We start from the raw sequence: 19,465 nt of genomic DNA, 5'->3' as shown, positions 1-19,465 counted from the left end.
ACTCACCAGGAATGTGAGTTGCTGAGGAAATATTAAAGATGGTAAGAAGTTTTGGCATTTCTTTCTAGGGTGGTTTTTCCTTATGGAAAAAGTATCATAAAAGAAGAACCATCAGATATCAACAATTAATACATCTAGGTGAGTAACATATTGGAGTTCCTTGTAGTAATATTACCACTTTTTTGTATATGGAAATTTTCTATATAAGAAGTTGGAGAGATAAATAAAAAGAAAATCAAATAATGAAAAAGAACCCTCAACACTTTTGCTACAGAGCCATGGTAACTATTCATCAACCCTATTGAGTGCTGTAAGTTTTTTTTCATCTTTTATTAACTAGTTTCATAAATGTTCTACCTTACCATCAAAAAAATGTTTTGAAAATCAAATTTAATTCCACTCCCAACTAGTGAGTTATAAGGGCTCATGAAGAAAGGACATCTTTTTTACTATTGTTAAACAAAAGCAAGAATGACTCTATGATTAACCATTGAAAATATATTCCTGAAAGAAATGAATATTTCAATTATTTTAAAATAACTTATTATTTTTCTTATTACAGAAGTACCACATATTTGCCATGGAAAATTTGGCTATTTGGCTAGATACTGAGAATGAAAATGAAGAGAATGTAAATTAGCCATAAACTTGTAACCAAGAAACACCACCTACTAACTTGTTGCTTTTTATAAAGTTATTTAACCAGTACTAAAATATTATACAATCATGGCTGAACTACTAATGAATGGAGATCTAGATAAGAAGAAATCTATAGGTAATATTGAAGCTAGGTAATGAGTACATGAGTGTTTACTGTGCCATTCTATTTTTGTATTGAAATTTTCCACAGTCTAAAGTCTAAAAAGAGACTTCTATTTGAAAACTCCCAAATTCTTCTGTATGGCCAAATTTTTAGCTGTAATGAGTTAAAGACATTGACTTTAATACTTAATTCAGTATAAAAGGTAACTTGCATTTATATAGGTTAAAACTAAGTGGATTTGTCTGTGAGGATATTGAGAAAAATTAATTTTCAACTTTTGTTGCTACTGTAATTGGTGAAAAGATAATTGGAAAATCAGAAAACAATATAAACATAATAAAATGTAAACAGGAAAAATACCAGGCGTTGTCATCCAGGAAGCCCTGAGAGAAGGAACTTCCTGTGTCAGCCAGCTGCTGGGGCTGGGATCCTGGATGTTCTGGTTCAGTCCATGCCCTCGTTCTGAAGGCAACTTAGCAAGAGCTGAAGGTGACATAGGGTTGTGTGCTGTGGAGCCAGTGCTAGACCTGGATTTGAATCCTGCTTCCTTTCCTACCTGTATGACCTTGAGCAGATTTCTTAGCCCTTCTAAGTTTTAGTTTTTTCCTCTGTAAGTAGAGGTAATAAAACCCACCTCCCTAAGACTCACCTGACATGACTTATAAATAAGAGGTAGTATAACACAGTGGTTAAGTGTGCAGCCTCAGGGGATGGACTGCCTATGCTCAATTCTTGGCTTTACCACTTGCTGTAGCTGTGTGACTGAATGAGTAACTTAACCTCTCTGGGCTTAGTTTTCTCACTTGTGAAAAGAAAATGATAATCATAGTACCTACATCCTAATTCCATTGGTTGCGAAGGTGAAATGAATTATATACAGAAAGTACTGAGAATAGTGTTGGGCACACCTGTTAATGCTATTACATGTGATTCAATTTTCACATAATGCTTTTATTATGATATAATTTGGAAGCCACAAAATTCACTATTTTAAAGTGTACAATTTAGTGTTTTTATTTTTAAAGTATATTCACAAGTTTGTACTGTAGTATTATCTAACTTTAGAACATTTTTATGTCCCCAAAAGAAACCTATACCCATTATTAGTCATTCTGTAATCCTCCTTCCCCCAAGCCGCTGGCTATCATTAATCTATTTTCTGTCTCTATGGATTTGCTTCTCCTGGACATTTCATATAAATGGAGTTGTACAGTATGTGACCCTTTACTTTTGGCTTCTTTCACTAAGTATAATATTTTCAAGGCTTATCCATGTTATCACATGTACCAGTACTTAACTCCTTTTGATGGCTGAATAATATTCCATTGTGTGGATAGGCCACCTTTGTTTAAATCTTCATATAGTAAAGCACTTATAATGTGGTACGTGCTTAGGTCCTGGTGGTTCTGTCTGCATCCTACCCAGTGCCTTGGAATTTAGAGCACAGCCTCAATCCTGTCCATCCCAGGTGGAATAGTACTCAGAGAAGAAGTGCAAGCCCTGAAAGTCCACCCAGATGCAGCCTGCGGCTGGTACTCCGTTTGTTTGGCATTCCCAGTCCTTCCTAGACCTTCCATATGTGGGTCTCAGATATCACATTGCCTGTTGTCTCTCTCCAGCCACACAGAACCTGGAAACCTGCTATACTTCCCACTCCCTGTCATCTCCTCCCATCACTTAATCTGTTTTATCAGTTCTCCTTGGGACCTGATTCCCTACACAACTTCCTTAAACAGTCCACATTACTTTATGTTTTGGACTTTTGTTACTTTGGGCATATTGCATTAATTATCCATTGCTACATATGATTTACCCCAAAACTTAATGGCTTAAAGCAATCAATATTCTTATCACACATAGTTTCTGCTAAGTAGCTTATCTAGGTGGTTCTGGCTCAGAGTCTCTCCTGAGGTTGAAGTCAAGCTGTCAGCAGGGGCTGTAGTCACCTGATGCCTTGACTGGACCTGAAGGACCTCATTCCAAGTGACTCACACACATGCCTGGCAAATTAGTGCCTTTTTAACCTGCCTCATAGACCCCTCTGTAGGGCTGCTTGGAGTGTCCACTCAACATAACTGGTTTTCCCAGAGCAAGTGATGGAAGACTGACTAAGGAGGAAGTCAGTGTTTTTTATGCCCTTGCCTTGGAGTGCACACTACCAGTTCCATAGTATCCTACTGATTTCACAGAGCAGTCCTCTTGCTGGGCTGTTACATCAGGCTGTGGTCACTAGGTCAGCTCCACCTCTAGGATACTATCTGCTTGTTGCCTATGCTTTCAGACTGGTATGACTGGAAAAAGTTTGCAGCCTGAGGTTCCTCATTTTGAAACAACAAAGCAAAGTCTGTAAATTTATCCTCAAAGAGGAACATGGCCCTCTTATTCTGAAGGGAGCCCTCTCATTAACCCCTGCACCTATACCTACAGCGCCATCCCTTCCCAGTTCAGGTTGTCTGTGGGAGCCTTAAAGCTATGCAGGTTCGATCTAGGGAAATCCCCTCAGCCGGCTTGCACCTCTGCCCTTCCCTCCCTGAATCATTAACGCCTGCCTTGACTCCCGTATTTCCTGGAGAACATCTGTTTGCCATGGACTCTGGACATTCCATCTGACTCAACCTTCTGTTGTTTATGTACCTTTAATTTCTGCGAATTAGCATAGCTGACTCATCGCTGCTTGTGTAGTTTTGCTTTCCTTTCTGGTTGGTGGTTCCAGCAATTCACTTAGCCTGATTATCATGCTAATATAGCAGCTGCAGCTTTGCACTCTCCCCCAGATTTATTTCTTTGACGTTTTCACATATGCCCAGATCTTTCAGTAAAACAAGAGCAATGAAGAAGCAAACAAAGAAAAGTCTCTAGCTGTTGGAGTGTTGAGTTTGTTCTCCTCCGTTCTCGTCCCGCCACAACAAAGAATTGAAGGGCAGAGACACGGTAGTGAAGCAGAATGAAAGTTTTATTTGAATACACTCTAAGGGAAGAACCGGCCAGAGTCAAGGTAGACAAAAGCAGGTTCACTTATCTGGAGTAGGACGGAGAGAGTGAAGATTTAGGCTTAAAGTCTGGAAAACAGAATGGAATAGCAAAGAGGCCAATGGAATAGCACAGAGATAAAGTGTAATAAGTTGAGCAGTAAAAACTCTCTTGAAAATATACACTCCAAGAAAGGGGAGTGCGGGCAACCTCAGAGGATGAGGCGCACCCGAAAGCTGGGATTCTATCTTTTAAGGTTTTTAAGAATGGGGCAAAGGTAAAGGGTCAGGAGTGTAGTTCTAACTCTGCCGGTGGAATGTGTTCCCAGCCAGGGAAAATAAACCTTTGAAGCTGAAAGAAGTCAGTCAAAGGGAGAAAGAAAGTGGGAGAAATACATTTATTGCTGACAAGCAGTTGTCCACTTCTGCTTGCCAGCGTCTCTTGTGACCCGGTGTAAAAAGGGGCCCCACGAAACCTTTCTGGTCCAGATATGCCCTACCTCTACCTTGTAACTACCTATTGATATGGAGATGAACTATTTCTTTCCACCCCTTGGAAACACCTATTGATATGGAGATGCACTAAGGCCAGGCAAGAGATTCTGGAAATACTGCAATTTTACCCACAGTAGGCCTGTCAGGCAGTCTTCTCGCATGATTCTCTCTCTGGTGAGAGACAGTATGTAATTGTCCATAGCTAGTGCTCTAGGTAATTCTGTAGGACAAACCTTTTGTTTCTTTGAGACAGTGGCCATTCCCAAATATTGGGAACACATCAGTTAAGACTGCTTGCCTTGCCTTAAGATAAGTTATTGGCTGAATCTAACTTCCCAGTGTAAGGCTGGAGGCACCAGAGGGAGGAGTGAGCATGTTGGACACTGATGACGTGCCGAAGTCCCTGGCTGCTGCCCCCTCCCAACCTGAAAAATGTGCCTTAGGCTGGCCAATCCTCCCACCGCTGTAAATCTAAGCTCTGCCTCCCCCTACCTTCTTTAAAAACTCGCTGCCTGCCCTGCTGAGTGTGACTTCCCCAGCCTGTGACTAGCCAGACAGGGAAACATCGCCCAGGAATTGTGCTCAAATAAACTGCCTGGCCCTTTGTTGCCTCTTGTCGCCTGCTTATTTCGGCTAGAATTTATCTTACACCCAGTTCTCTTTCAAAGGTGGAATCTTAGCCTTAAGATAAGTCTCCCCTGTTCTTATTTTGCTAATCTTGTCATCTTTGAGGAAAATTAATCATAATGTTTGTACCTTGTCTCTGTCCTATCTCTCCTGCACTAGCTGGAGCAAGTCTCAAGGTCAGCCCAGATTCAGAGCATGTGGAAGGAACTCACACTGCAAAGGGCATGAGTCCTTTCTGGCTTTCTGGCTTAATCTGATTAACTCCCTGAGTTCTTGGTGGGCTCCACCCTCTTTTTATCCCATTTATATCTACCTTTCTGCCTAACATAGCTACCTGAGTAATTATTTTCCTCTATTTCTCTCCCCTCCTCTCCTCTCCTCACTCTTCCCTGTCAATCCTCTTAAATGAGTGATCTATTTTGATTTCCAATCTTACCATTCTGAGAAGACTAATCTATCAAGTGAGCTGGACTATAAGACTGTAGACAGGAGAGCTTATTGACATAGGAGCACTTTCTCAGGATAAAAGATTTAGCATCCTGGCAAGGACCAGGGGATGGTGCAGAATTGCTGCCATGTGGCTCCTAGTGGTGACCCATGAAGAGTGAGGTTGAAATGCTTAAATTTCTGTGGTATACACTAAAGAAAAGGATTATGAGACTCAGAAAGGTGGCTGTGCTAGAACAGGTGTATTATGTTAGGCCAGCAGATGATCCACCAGCTCCACAGGATGGCTCAGAGACATCACACTCATCCAGGCTATCAGGAACCCACTGGTGAGAAGGACACTAACATCACTAAGGATTTCAGTGGCGCTTTCCCTGGAGGACAGAACTGATGGAAGGAGGGGCTGTCCTAGAATTTGGCTCACTGAAGCAAATGGGACGAGAGCACCCTGATGCAGTAGACCCCAGGCAATGGCTCTTAACTGCAGAAGTCTGGAGTATGTAACGAAGTCAGAGTAGTAGCCATGAGGCCTGACCCATGGAAAGTTTCAGAGATTGTGACCAGAGCAGAATCTCCCTAGGAGGAAGATAGATGGGTAGCCAACAAAGTGCTGCTTCACTCATATAATCTAAAGAGAATAAGAATGAATAAACTGGGCAATGTGACAATCACCTCAACACAAGGGCACAATTTCTTGCCCAGTTTCCATTCCTGAACCAGTGTGCAGACATAGAACCCAGTGGCTGAAGAGGTGACCAGTCCACAGGGAGAAGTGCCGGAGTCCAGCTCCAGTGAGGGGGTGTGAAGCCCAGAAGGATGAGATGGAGTCGGTGCACGGAGAGACAGGACACAGAGTCAGATGGGGGTGGTCTCTTGACAAAATGCCAATGACAGCTTTATTTATACCATTTTGCATTAGGATATGATTATTTTTTATTGTTCTGTTGATTAATTGGTATAGGCAAGCTTTTTTCTTTCTTTTTCTTTCTAATATATTCATGGTTGGTCAAGTGTTAGACAGGTGATCTTTTTCTGTTCCTTGACCAAAACTTTTCCTAGCAACATGTACTCTATTGTGTCTCCTGTTTCTTTGCAAAGTGGTTTCTAAGTAATGCATGTGACCACAGAAATGTGCAGCATGTAGCAATGACTATGGAGTCTATCAGCTCAGAGTGAAATACAGGTCACTCACTACCACAGTTAGCTAGGCAGGTATCATCATCTATATTTCTAATGCAACGGGTACATTTTATCTCCTCATAATATTTATTCTATTGTAGGTAGATGCAAGATAAAGATAGAAAGAATGATTTAGTGCTGTAAGAAGGCAAGTGTAGATGATCGGGTTTGTGCCTACAGACTAGGTATTAATCCAAGCCAGACAAGGGCAACAAAACATCCACGGGTGTAGAAGATTTCTCTCAAAACTGGGGGGTTGAAGTTCTAAGCCTCACCTCTGTTGGCCCCCATTTTCTCACCTGATGGCCCCCTTGCGACTGTGCCTGTCTTAGGTCGTTCCTCCCTTGAGGAATCTTACCCGTCTCTGGCTAACCAGCCATCTTCCTGGGGCCATACAGGGAAATGTAAAGCTGGTAAGTGAGAGAGAAGTAATGTTCTTTGAAAATGTTAGTTTTTCACTTCTTTGCAGATTTATGCCTTGTGGCTTCCAGGCCCAGCACTTATCTTGAGGTATCTTTACTTCTTGGAAAATTATGGTATTTGGTAATTTCACATATAAGGCACGAATTTTAGGAAATGGCTGTAATTAGGAAGGAAGAAGAAAAGTTGTAGAAGTAGCAAATAGAAGAAAACATGAGAAGATTGATTAAGTGTCAGAGTTATTCTATTCAATATTCTCTCATAACTCTATTTCTATAAAACTCTCCATCACTAATTTCACTAGCATTACAAACAAGGGGGGCATTCCCACTTGGGTGGAGATGGGGCAGTCAATGTTTGACTAGCTACCTGCCGGTTTTGGTATTCCATGCCAAGATCGACAGCTGGCCCCTGCGTGTTCTATCCTTCAGGACCACTGTCCTGAAAAGCTTCTGGGAAGTTTATGATCTCCTCCTTTCCGTGCTGCTTAGCAGAGGTTAGCTTAGCCCTTGGCAAAAATGCAAGCAAAAACAAAGCCAATAGTATAATGGAGAATAACAAAATCAAGGTGGGTAATAGGGGGAGCCGGCTCCGAAGGCCCTTGATTTTGGGGTCTTCCTCCAGCCTGAGCTTCGCTACACAGCTTGAGTAGCATGGCTCCCTGCAGAGAAGGACCTACAATTTTATGGCAAGAATGAACTGTCATAGGAGGAATGAACTCCAATCCTTCCCCAAAGAGATGTACAGCCTTTACTTGGATGACAGACACTGGAGAAAGGGGATAATGAGAATTTTGGATGACTGTTGGGCGCAAGATCAGAGGTCAACTGATTATTCTGAGATCTGAAGAGTGGGAGCAAATGGATTCCTGAAAAGGGTCCAGCTTACAGTGGATCTCCCAGGTCCATGGACCCACTACTTGTCATTTTCCTCATGCTCAAATGTATAGTTGGGACTGACATTCTTGGAAGTTGGCCCAACCCTCACATTACCTCCTTGCCCTGTAGTTGAAAGCTGTCATAGTGGGGAAGGCCAAGTGCAAATAGCTGAAACTGAACCCTGCCTCTGACCCTAGGCCAATATAGTCACTACAAAATAGCCTTGCATCCTGGGGAGGGTGGACAGTGGTCGTGGAGATTAGTGCCACTCTTAATATTGAAAAGATGCAGAAGTCTTGTCCCTCCATCTCTCTATTAACTTGCCAGCGTCTACCCTGAAGCAACTGGCTGGATCACAGAGAATGACGCAGATGACTATAAGGAAGTGGTACCTGGTCACGCCTGCCATGCTGGATAGAGTATCTTTGCTAAAGGAGGCTTACGTGGCCCCAGTACGTGGTTTGTGGCTGCTGATTTGGCAAATGCGTTCTCTTTCCCAATCAGGAAAGAGGATCAGAAATAGTCCATATTCACAAGGAATGGATAACAAGCGCTCACAGTTTTGCTACAGGGCTAATTTCCCTCTTGGTCCTCTACTATGATGTATTCTGAAGAGAACCAGAGCATCTGGACATCCCACATAACATCACATTAATCCATTACATCACTGGCAGGATGAGAAAATGTGGTGAGCATGCTAGAGGCTTGGTATAACACATGCAGTCCAGGGAGTGGGAGACAAATCCCACAAAGATATGGTGACCTGCCAGTTCACTAAAGATTTTAGAGGCCTGATGGTCAGCAGTGTGCTGGCACATTTCCTACTAAGTAAAAGACAAATAGCTGCATTTTGTAGCCCTTCCTGGAAAGAAGGAAGCACAAAACTTGTTAGGGTTCTTTGGGTTCTTAAGGAAATACACTCCACACCTAAGAATACTACTGCTGCCCATATACAGGGTTATGCGGTAGGCTGCGAGCTCTGAGTGAGCCTGGAGCAGGAAGAGCTCTGCAGCAGGTCCAGGCTGTGACACAAACAGCCCTTCTGCTTAGACTGTACCACCTGATAGAGCCTATAACATTGGAGGTGTCAGTGATGGAATAAGTGTGGCATTTATGGTAAATCCCAATACAGGAATTACAATGCAGACCCCTGAGATTATTGAACAAGGCCATGCCAACTGAGGGGAGGAATTATACTCCTTTTGAAAAGCAGCTCCTAGCTTACTATTGGGCCCTGGTAGAGATAACAAAACACCCTGGGTCCAGAACTGGCTATCATGAGCTAGGTTCTACTGGATACATCCAGTCATAAAGTCAGGCAGGCCTAGCATCAGAGCCATCATAGATGAACTCAGTATATCTGGGACTGAGCACAGGCAGGACCAGAGGGTACAAGCCAGCTGCAGGAATAAGCAGCCTAGTGCTCCATGTCACTCATTAGAGTTGCCCCAGCACCCCACTCCTGGCTTACACCGATGGCCATATGAAGGGGTCCCCTATAACTGGCTGAGAGATTAGGGAAAAAGACCAGGCTGGGGTTATGGGTCATCTCAGTATGTGGGTACAAGCTGAAAATGGTTGGCAGCCATATTACAGTCTCACTCAGGGAAGGCTTTGAAAAACAGTGGTGAAGGAAAGTCTCCCCAGTGGGAGGAACTCTGAGATATGCACCTGGTCATCCACTTTGTGTGGAAGGAGCATATGCAAGGTTAGAACATATATGGACTTATGGGCAGAGATGTGTGGCCTGGCGGGTGGGTGGGGGACCCGAAAGTAAAACATTGGAAAATCAGAGACAAGACGATCTGGAGTAGTCATGTGGATGGACATATAGGAGTGGACCCAAAGTGGGACATTGTTTATATCACATGTTAAAGCCCACTAATAAGTACCTGCTAGAAAAGACATGCCAACTAGATAAAACAACTTGGCCAATTAATGTAGCAAGCCTTTAACATAGCCCTCTCACCTCCACCCCCACCTCCGACCTCAGCCAACATCCTTACTGCATGATGGGTACCTGAACAAATTGTCTATGGTGGCAGAGATGGAGGTGAAGCAAAAACCTAACAGCATGGTTTGTCATTTGCCAAAATGAATATAGCTACCGTCAGCCATAAAGACCAATGCTGAGCTTTGTTCCTGAAGGACACCAATCGGCTATTGATAGCTAGTGGGCTACATTGGGTCTCTTTTCCCTGGAAGGCCAGCGGATTGCTCTCACAGGAATAGACATTGATTCCGGGTATGGGGTTGCCTTTCCTGCCTGAAAGGCCTCAGCTGCACTATTTTCTGGGGGTTTAAAGATCACCTGATCCACAGACATGGACTCCCACATAATATAGCATCTGAACCGAAGACTCTTCATGGCACAGTAAGTGGGGGAGTGGCCCCATGAACATGAGATTTGACGGTCATCTCACATACCTCCACCACCCAGAAGCTGCTGGATAGATAAAGTATTGGAATGGCCAGTTAAAATGCAGCTGAAGCTCCAGCACGGAGGCAGTGCGCTGCAATCATGACTTTTTCACCTGGACGTCATGGTATATGCCTTCAAGCAGACAACATGGTAGGGTGCTGTGTCATCAAAAAAATACATGGGTCTGGGAACAATGGGTGGAAGCATGAATGGCCCCAGTTAGCATTGTTCCAATGATCCACTGGACTTCCCTGTCCCCACAGCTCTGGCCTCTGCAATTAGAGGTTTTGGTCCCCAAATGCGACACATTTCTTGCCTGGACACAACAAAGATTCCACTGGACTAGGCACTTTGGCATCCTAATGGTCAGAGACTAGCAGCTAAGTCAAGGAACCTGGTCTGCAGGAGGAAGTGGGGCCACTGTTAGTGGGGGCAGGGAGGAATATGTGTGGACTCTGGAGACCTATTCGGGTGTCTGTTTTGGTACTTTTTTTGTTACTCTTTTGCCCGACTGGGACTGTGAATGGACAAGAGCAGCCTGGCCTGAGAAGGTGTTCAGATTCCATAGGAATGGGGATTTGGGTTCCTCACCAGATAAGCTACCGAGACTGGCTGAGGTGGTAGGAGAATTAGAGTGGATAATGGTGAAGGAATATCATGAGGACTAGTTGTGGCCTTGAACCCAAGTGCAGTGGCAGGGGCTGTAGTTCATTCCATTCACTTTCCTCTTTTAAATTTCATTTCATGAACAGTAGCCCATGAGAGCCCCTAAGGAAGGAGCTGTTCTCTGAAAACAGATAAACAGATCCATGTGGCACAAAAGGTGGTTTATAGTGGGCACAGTGTGCCACTCAGGTCCCCCTTCAAGCCAGGGCTTGCTGCCCACTTGCAGGGAGTGTGCTTATCTGATAGCCTCTGTAAGGTTGAAGGCACTGGGGGGAGGGGTGAGCACGTCAGACACTGATGACTTGCCAAAGTCCCCGGCTGCTGCCCCCCTCCCAACCTGAAAAATGTGCCTTAGGCTAGCCAATCCTCGCGCCGCTGTAAATCTAAGCTCTGCCTCCCCCTACCTTCTTTAAAAACTCGCTGCCTGTCTACTTTCACGTGACTTCACCAGCCTGTGATAGCCAGACCACGGAACCTCGCCCGGGGGCATTCAAATAAATTACCTGGCTCTTTGTTGCCTCTCTTTGCCTGCTTATTTTGGCTAGAATTTATCTTACATTTGGTGCCGAAACCTGGGAAGGAGCGTGAGCACGGGGCCCCAACTGGCCACCGGCGGCCCTGCCCCCTCCTTCCCCGACCCAGGACTTCAGCCTGCTCTCTGCTGCGTGGACTATTTTCTGGTGAGTCCCTCAGTTTCCCCCAGTCTGCTTCCCTTCCCAACTCCATTTCACCTGGTCCGTTAGAAATCATGCGTATGTCTAGGTCTGGGCATTCAGCCCATCCACTGCAAGTATTCCGGATACCAGCCCCTGGCCCTGCAGTGTGGGAGATGTCCCTCACCCAGGCTCCCAGGCCGTCTCCCCTGACTTGGTGTGCTTGGGACGCTGGGCGCTCCTCTCAGTGGGATTAGTTGGGAGGGGGCAGCAGCCGGGGACTTTGGCACGTCATCAGTGTCTGATGTGCTCCCCCCTACCCCCCGTGCCTTCAACCTTACAGCCTCCATTTTAGCAGCTTCAGGATCCACCCCAGTGTTTGAGCTAAAGTCATGTGCTTCTCCAGTGGCCCCTGCCATGCCCGAGCAAGGCAGTGGTACGAGGGCCTAGGTTCTTCCACCCGAAGCTAGACACCTGCTCCCCATCCAGCTGGCAGAGTCTTTGTCAGGTCTGCATCATAGTGTGACACTTGCCACAGACGAATCAATCTTCCTTTTCCCCTTGACTTTCTCTGGTGTTATACCCCGGGAAGTCTGTATTCTTAACTCCCTATCAGTGTTGCTTCCTGGAGAACCCAACCTGTGACAGCACAAATTTCAAAATTTTCCCCAATGTCAGCCTTCTCTCTTCCCACAATCCCTGAAATCATTTTTATGTCTTCCTATGTACAAGCTCCTTGAGTGCAGGGTGTTGACTGAAATCAGCACGACTGTTGTATTTAAAAAAGGGAGTTCATTCATGGTTTTACTGAGGGTTATACCCAGCAAAATAACCTGGGAGGAGTTTTGGTAAACTGCTCCAAAGCCCGTTCACTTGGAGACACCGAAAATACCTCTTCTACAGCAGGGGGTACGTGCAGAAAAGAGGTTACAGTTATCATTACATCAAGGAGTGTGGCATGGATACATCTAGTTGATGACCTAAGCAATCATGCACTCCGATGCTCTGTCTGTGTGTGAGAGGAGGCAAGGATAAGGGTCTCATTAGATGGATGACCTCATCTTCCTTTGGGGATGGAGAGGGCATATGTGACATCATCTTAACTAAACCCAAGAATTTCTGACTGACTACATTTCTGGGGGAGATTGACACTGTAATAAGGTTTAAGTATTAGGCTGTCTTGGTGTCTTGGCCTAGTAGAAGTGACACCATATTGGACCTGTGTCTTTCTTTTTGACAAGGGACTATTTCTTAAACTTCTGCATATTCAGAGTGACCAGTGTAAGGGCCTACAGAAGAGACCTATGTTGATTTTAAAGCCCAGCCCTGGGAACCTGTCAGATCACCAATAAAGCCAAGTGGATTAAAGGCAACAATAGAAGTAATAGCTAGGGAATAAGAAGCCAGATGACCTGGTGTGGAACCCATATTTGGCTTGTTTTCATATCGAAGTACTCATTTCTGAGAGAGACAGTTCATTTACCATGAATTACCAAACTGAGTATTCTTCCCATTGATCATTTTGAAGAATTTCTAATTTGGTAAATTCTCTTTTTTTTTTTAAGAAATGGTTTATTTCCTATACAATTAATGGCCCATTTATTTTACTTAGGAGTGTTGGGAGGAAAAACTTTCCTCTTCCAATTTGGATATGGTGATTGGGGACCTCTGATAAAACACATTAGCAAGAGAAAAGACAAGATTTACTTACACTTTGGGAGGTGCGGGGAGCTCCCAGGAATCTAGAATGCCTAGAATAGCCTTAAGTTTATATATCTCAATTTAACAAAAGGGCTTTTTTAAGGGCTCCATGGGAGTAAAGGAGGGGTCTATTTGGGCTTTTTGATGCTAATGGTAATGAGCAGTCTGTCTCCCCAGGGCAGCTGAATGAGCAGGAAACCCCCTTGGAAGGAGGTTAATGGGAGCTGTGTTTTCAGGAGGTTCTGCTTTCAGATTAAGAAAATTTAAGATGGAATTTCTTCCTGCACCTTCTGTAGCTCAAATGTTTTCACTTAAAAATAGTCTTTAGATCAACTCTAAGGGTCCAAGCGGGTCTCCACAGGGAAAACGGTCCTGTCCAAATTATCTAAAGACAAAGTACCTATCTGAAATCTTGAGATATGTCTAAGCATGCCCCTCTGACTGCTTGCTGTCGCGGATTAAGCGGTTCCTGTGGCACCGTAGTTAGCGATTATAAGCAAGCAAGAAAATGTCGAAGAGTTCTTCAAGAAGCTTCTGACAAGGCAAAAAATAGGGAGCCTAATAATCGCTGTTCTTTAAGAGGGCATGGTGGTGAGGGAGAAAGTGCACACTGGCTGTGGCCAGGCGGGCCTCGATCTGGGGCCAGACTTGGGGAACCTCGGGTAGCATCCGGGCTCCAGCTTGACCGCTGTGCGTGTTTCCTCAGGTTACTTCCTCAAGTACAGAGTGAGAGTAACGTCTAACTCGTGACAAGTGTTGCGAAGGTTCAAACACCTGAGGCAGGGCCCCCAGCTCGGGGCAAGCGCTCACTAGGGTCTGCGCTTTCGGGAGATGGGTGGAGTGGAGAATAGAAACTCAAGGGCGCTCCCAAGACTCGCGTCATCCTCCACATCGGCTGACATAAAAACTCCACCAGAGCCCGGAGATCACTTTTAGTTTCTCTTTCCGAAGAAGCGTCGCTGTGCCCGGCTGCAGCACCTCACCGTAGCGGAACCGTGAACCGAGCGAACAGGAGGCATCGGAGGAGTTGCCGCGGACGCCGGGAGATCTGCACTCGCTGTCCGTTTTTCTCTCCATTTGCTCGCCGCCGCGGTGGACTTTAAATCTGACACAGGGACCGGGTCGGTGCGATCCGGCTTCTCCACGCAGAGTCTAGGGGGAAACCGAAACCGCTGGGCTCAGCTAACGGCGGGGGAAAGCGCGCGCTCGCTGGCTGGGGCGCGCCCAGCCCGAGCGCCGCCCGCGCCCGCCCCCGGGACTCTGGTAAGTTTCGATTCTTCCGGGCGGAGTCCCGCACGGCGGCCCGGCCAGCGCAGCGCGCCATGGCGGACCCGGAGGTGTGGTGCTTCATCACCAAAATCCTGTGCGCCCATGGGGGCCGCATGGCCCTGGACGCTCTGCTCCAGGAGATCGTGCTACCCGAGGCGCAGCTCTGCGAGGTGCTGGAGGCGGCCGGGCCCGACCGCTTCGTGGTGTTGGAGACCGGCGGCAGGGCCGGCGTCACCCGCTCGGTGGTGGCCACCACTCGAGTCCGGATCTGCCGTCGCAAGTTCTGCCAGAGACCCTGCGAAAACCTGCACCTGTGCAAGCTCAACCTGCTGGGCCGGTGCCACTATTCGCAGTCGGAGCGGTGAGTGCCGGGCAAGGGAGGGGCGGCTTCCCAAGGTCCTGGTCTGGGAGGATCGTCTGGGCTGCTGCTCCCGAGGGGCGCGCCTTCGACGGGACCTCGGCCCAGCCCGCCTCTTCCTCCAGCCCTTCACTTTTCGGCGCCCGGTGGAGCGCCCCCGCCCTCCAAGGGTCCGCGGTGATAGTCTAGCGGGTTCCGGACCTTTACTCGAATATGACAAATGCGATACTGCTCCAGGGAAGACTAGGCTTAACTCCTCACCCCGTTAGAATAAAGTACTTTTGGGCAAGTCATGGAGAAGTGGGGCGCAGATCTGAGAGCAGGAAAATGCCTCCACGCTCTGAAATCTTGAGAGTCCTTCTCAGCTCCCTTCGTCGCGAGCATGTTGCGCTCTTGCCACCACCCCGCCGCGCTCTGCACCCGGACGCGGCTCTACCGCGGCCGCGCGGGGTCTGTGCTTGGCCCTCCGCTCCTCGCCGCCGCCGTTCTTCTCAGTGTTACTTTCCTGAAATCTGGAACTAGTCGGCGCCGCCTGACCAGAATGGGCCTCCTCAAGGTCACCAGTGATGGAGTGTCCTCCCCCAGCGCTCCTTCCCCGTGGTCTCCCCGCAGTGGCCCCAGCAGTGGACTGCACGCTCCTGGGACCTCTTGCAATAGTGCGGGTTACCTCTCAGGCAGCTGCTTCTGTGTTTCCCCTTGCTCCTTTTTGCCTCCTAAATGTCAGTGTGCCCAGGTTTGGGTTTAGCCTTTGACCTGTCTTCCAAGTGTCTCCCTAAGAGCTCATTCGGGTTCCGCTGTCACATCTGCAAACATGGCTTCCATTTGTGTCCCCGCTGCCCGGGCCTTCCTCCCGAATGGAGCTTCCTTGTCTCCTAGGGTCTGAGGAGCATCAGCTCCAGAACATCCTGCCAGCAAAAGTCAAACTCATCTTCCTCACCCCACGGCGGAGTCGCTGACACTCCTCCCAAGCCTTCTTCATCCTTCACCATACCTAATCCCCAAATCCTTTTGTTTGATCCCATTCCCCATCCGCTTCCAGTCTGCTTCCTCCTGCCCATCTCACATCTTTATGAACGAATGCCTTGTTCACTTCGTGAATGATTCTCTTTGATCATAGTGTTTCTCCCATCTTTTCTGTCCCAAAGTACTTCTGCTTACTTATGTTTTTGGTATAGTACTTTTCACACTTTGTCCCTCCTTAAAAACTTCAAGTCGTATCCAAGTGTTCAGAATGGTGGCCATACTACTTTTGGTCATGAATTTATTAATAAAAAAAACTAACTCCTCAATATTTGTGTAATACAGTGTACAAAAGATGTTTTAAATTAGTGAGTAGATAATATTTTTTTAATTCATTTGTTTAGGGCAAAACAAATTATTGTTTTAAAGTGCTTGAATGTACTCTATTTAAAAAACATAGGATATTTTGTGAGGCACCAATTTGAAAGTATACTTCTGAATTTCAGCAAGTTAGGTCTATTGGGGGGACGGGACCATCGAAGTCACAGCAACAGATGAAATCAGGAAGGAGGAAAGGAAAGAAAGTGGAGGATAGAAGAGGAAGGAACATTCTAGTACTATACTGAATAACAACAGAGTTGCAAGGCTTTATCTTGTTTTCCTGTTTTCTGTTCTGTTATGAAAGAATTCTTCAACTAGTGTTGGCTTTTAGTTTTAAATACATGTGCTTCTGATCTTTTGATTTTTCACTCTGGGTATTTTCAAGATATACTGAAGCAGAAAAAGAGAATGATGAATCCCCATATACCCACAGTGTCTCTTTAACAGTTTTCAAAATATGGCCAACCTTGTTTCATTTATTCCCCCCTTCCCATCCCTGTTCCCAACTACAGTGTGTCACTTTAAACCGAATCCCAAAGATCTTTTGCTTCTTAAAACTCAAGTATCTCTGAAGGGTCAGGACTCTATTTTATTAACATAATCACAGTTTACAATTACAGTTTTAATATCATCTGATATCCAGTTGTCATTCAGAGTTCTCTGATTATCTTATAATTTGACTTGTGTTTTCAGAAAAAAACCTACATAGACACAATCCATAATTGTTTAAAATGTTACATAATACATTTAGAAACTTTCAGTTTCTTACACATCATATGTTTAGAAACTTTAGTTTTTTGTTTTATATAATGGTATTTTTTGGCCTGGTTTGAAACATAAAAACCATTTCATAAATTATAACCTGCACTTTTCTGTATTGTGAAAGAGGAAATATAACAGGAATAATTTGGTCTATGGGGGATTAGATTGGTCCTCCAGGGAATTCATTAAAGTCTGCTTTTTTTTTAAGCAAAGTGATAAATTCTTATTTCTTACATTTATTGGTATAATCATATTTTTCATTTCCTTTTACATGACTTTTGAATTTAGGAATTACAGAGTTTTAATCTGTTTATGTACATTGTGGCCTCATAATAAGGACTCAGGAGAATATGTACTTTTTTTGCCTCAAAGTCTAGAAAGTAAGTTTTTAAAGTATTCTCCTATTCTTTGAAATTCATAAAACCTTACCTTCTAAAATTTGATATGTGAGAGTCTTAAGAACTACTTTTCTAGGTTACAGGTTAATGGGATCTCTTGACCAATTGATTCTCATGTTGAGATTACCTTTATTCAGTTTGGTAATCTGTTCTCTGCCTGAGGGCAGTTCGAATTTTGCTGGATTTCTAATTTTCTCTGTAGTGCAATTATTTCTAATAGTAGGTAGGATTTCTCCTCTTTTGTAGTTCCTGCCTTTTTTCTCACATTGCTTTTAGCTTGCATTTTAATTGACGATAGAACTTGATTCACTGTTGGATAATTATTTGTTTTGATGTTTCTATTTGCTTTGCTGAAATATATGCCCACTTGTGGAGTTCTAATCCCAGTTTTGACACAAACAATAACTACCATTTATTGAACAAATAAGTACGTGCCAAGTACTATGATAAGCCTTATAGACATGGTATCAAAGTTAGTTTTTACCATTAATGCCTGAGGTAGGTGTTTTAAGCCCCATCTTAATGTAAGAAACACTCAGACCTAGAGCTGTTCAGAAATTTACACGTCACACGCATAGTAGAGAGCTGGCAGAGTTAGTGTTGAACCCAGATTTTCATGGCTTCTTAACGTTACAAAATGTGTATGAAGTGTGAACTTTGATTAATTCATTTTCTGTTTCTGTTTTTTTTGCAAGCATGATTTCTGTTTAACTTTGTAAAGCAGGTGGTCTGAATGTCTTCAACTAGTTTTGTGGTTTCTGCCAATGTGGGTGTTTCCGCTGGGCTCTTTCCTGTTTGTATACCTTTCCTGCTCCGTTTATTTTTGTGGGGGGTAGATGGGAAGAGGTTTAATTGACTATTTGTTAAGTTGAGGGGAGGAAACAGTATAAAAGTGCAAAGAATAATATATCAAGCATCAGAGTATGTAACAAAAGCCATATAAAAGACAATACCATCAGCTTATAACTCTCCTCCCAGAATAAAGAAATGTTTACATTTTTCATTTTTGCTTCTTATCTCTTAAAATATAAACTGTAATGGGCCTAAGGTTATTTTTTTCTCTGCCCTAGTCTTGTTCCCCTCTTTCCCTGGAAGCAACCTCAATTATGCTTTTGGTGTGTATCCTTGTAAGTCCAGGGAGAGGAAACCCTGGGGCAAAATACCTCTAAACCTGAAATCAGTCAAAGGGAGAAATAAAGTTTAAAATTTGTTTATTGCTTACAAACTGTAGTCCAGGGCTTTCTCTCTTTTCTGCTCCAGCAGAAGCAAAAACCAACCCTCCCCCGCACTTCTCAGGTACAGATAAGCTCTCTGTTGCCCAGGTAATTACTTCTCTCCACCCCTGAGGGTATGCAAATTCGCTAAAGCCAGGCGAGATATTCTGGAAATACTAGTTTTATCCACAATCCTGCAGGCCCTTCCATGATTTTATAACTTCCTTATATATACATATATGTGTATCCATGTACAGAATGTATTTTATTTTTATTCAACATTATGTTTTGGAGATCTGTCCATTCATGATACATAAGGATCAAGTTTATTTTAACAGCTGTATAGTATTTCATCATATGATTTATGACACAGTTTAGTACCTATTCCCCCTATAATGGGCATTGGGGATATTTCCGATTTTTTGCTACAACAAACCATGCTGCCAGAAATACACCTGTTTCTTGGTGCTCATGGCAAGAACTTCTCTAGGGTGGAGCATTAGAAGTGCAATTGCTGGGTTAAAGTTGCATGGCTCTAACTTTTCCAGATTCTGACAAGTTAACGTTAAAGGTGGTTGTACCAATTTACACTTTCCTGTCTTAGAGTCCCAGTTCCTTCATTTTATGACCAACTTGCACTTGGTGTGAACGAACGTCTTTGATTTATGCCAATCCAAAGAGTATAAAATGGTATTTTATTTTTAAAAGAATTTTCTCATGAGTTTTTATTATGTGATTAAATTAAGTCTTATGAAAATGTATAAAGCATACAGTGAGTATCTGTGTACCCACAAATCAGCTTCAGAAATAGAATATTACACAATTAAATTTCCCTGTTTTCTCTTCATTCATCATCTCCCCATCATAGATAATATAAAAAACACGGGTTTTTTTCCTCCGCAA

At 44.4% G+C, this 19,465-nt stretch overlaps 1 protein-coding gene across 3 annotated transcripts in view; it reads left to right on the top strand.

Annotated features, from left to right (window-relative positions):
• The first annotated feature begins 13,721 nt into the window (after nucleotides 1-13,721).
• The window catches only part of ZC3HAV1 (zinc finger CCCH-type containing, antiviral 1), a 42,786-nt gene continuing 37,042 nt past the window's right edge, over nucleotides 13,722-19,465 (top strand). For 2 of the 3 annotated variants that reach the window (XM_036905504.2, XM_036905502.2), the window contains exon 1: nucleotides 13,723-14,850. In XM_036905504.2, the coding sequence (XP_036761399.2) occupies nucleotides 14,543-14,850 (308 nt within the window). In that variant the 5' untranslated portion in view covers nucleotides 13,723-14,542. Of the gene's footprint in view, nucleotides 14,851-19,465 lie in introns of all 3 variants that reach the window. The other variant, XM_036905503.2, reaches the window with a different exon arrangement.

Source organism: Manis pentadactyla, chromosome 7 (assembly GCF_030020395.1).
Source record: "Manis pentadactyla isolate mManPen7 chromosome 7, mManPen7.hap1, whole genome shotgun sequence".
In the NCBI taxonomy this organism is placed as follows: Eukaryota; Metazoa; Chordata; class Mammalia; order Pholidota; family Manidae; genus Manis; species Manis pentadactyla.
Note: the sequence above shows the minus strand (reverse complement) of the source record. Positions and strands in the feature narration are given on the sequence as shown.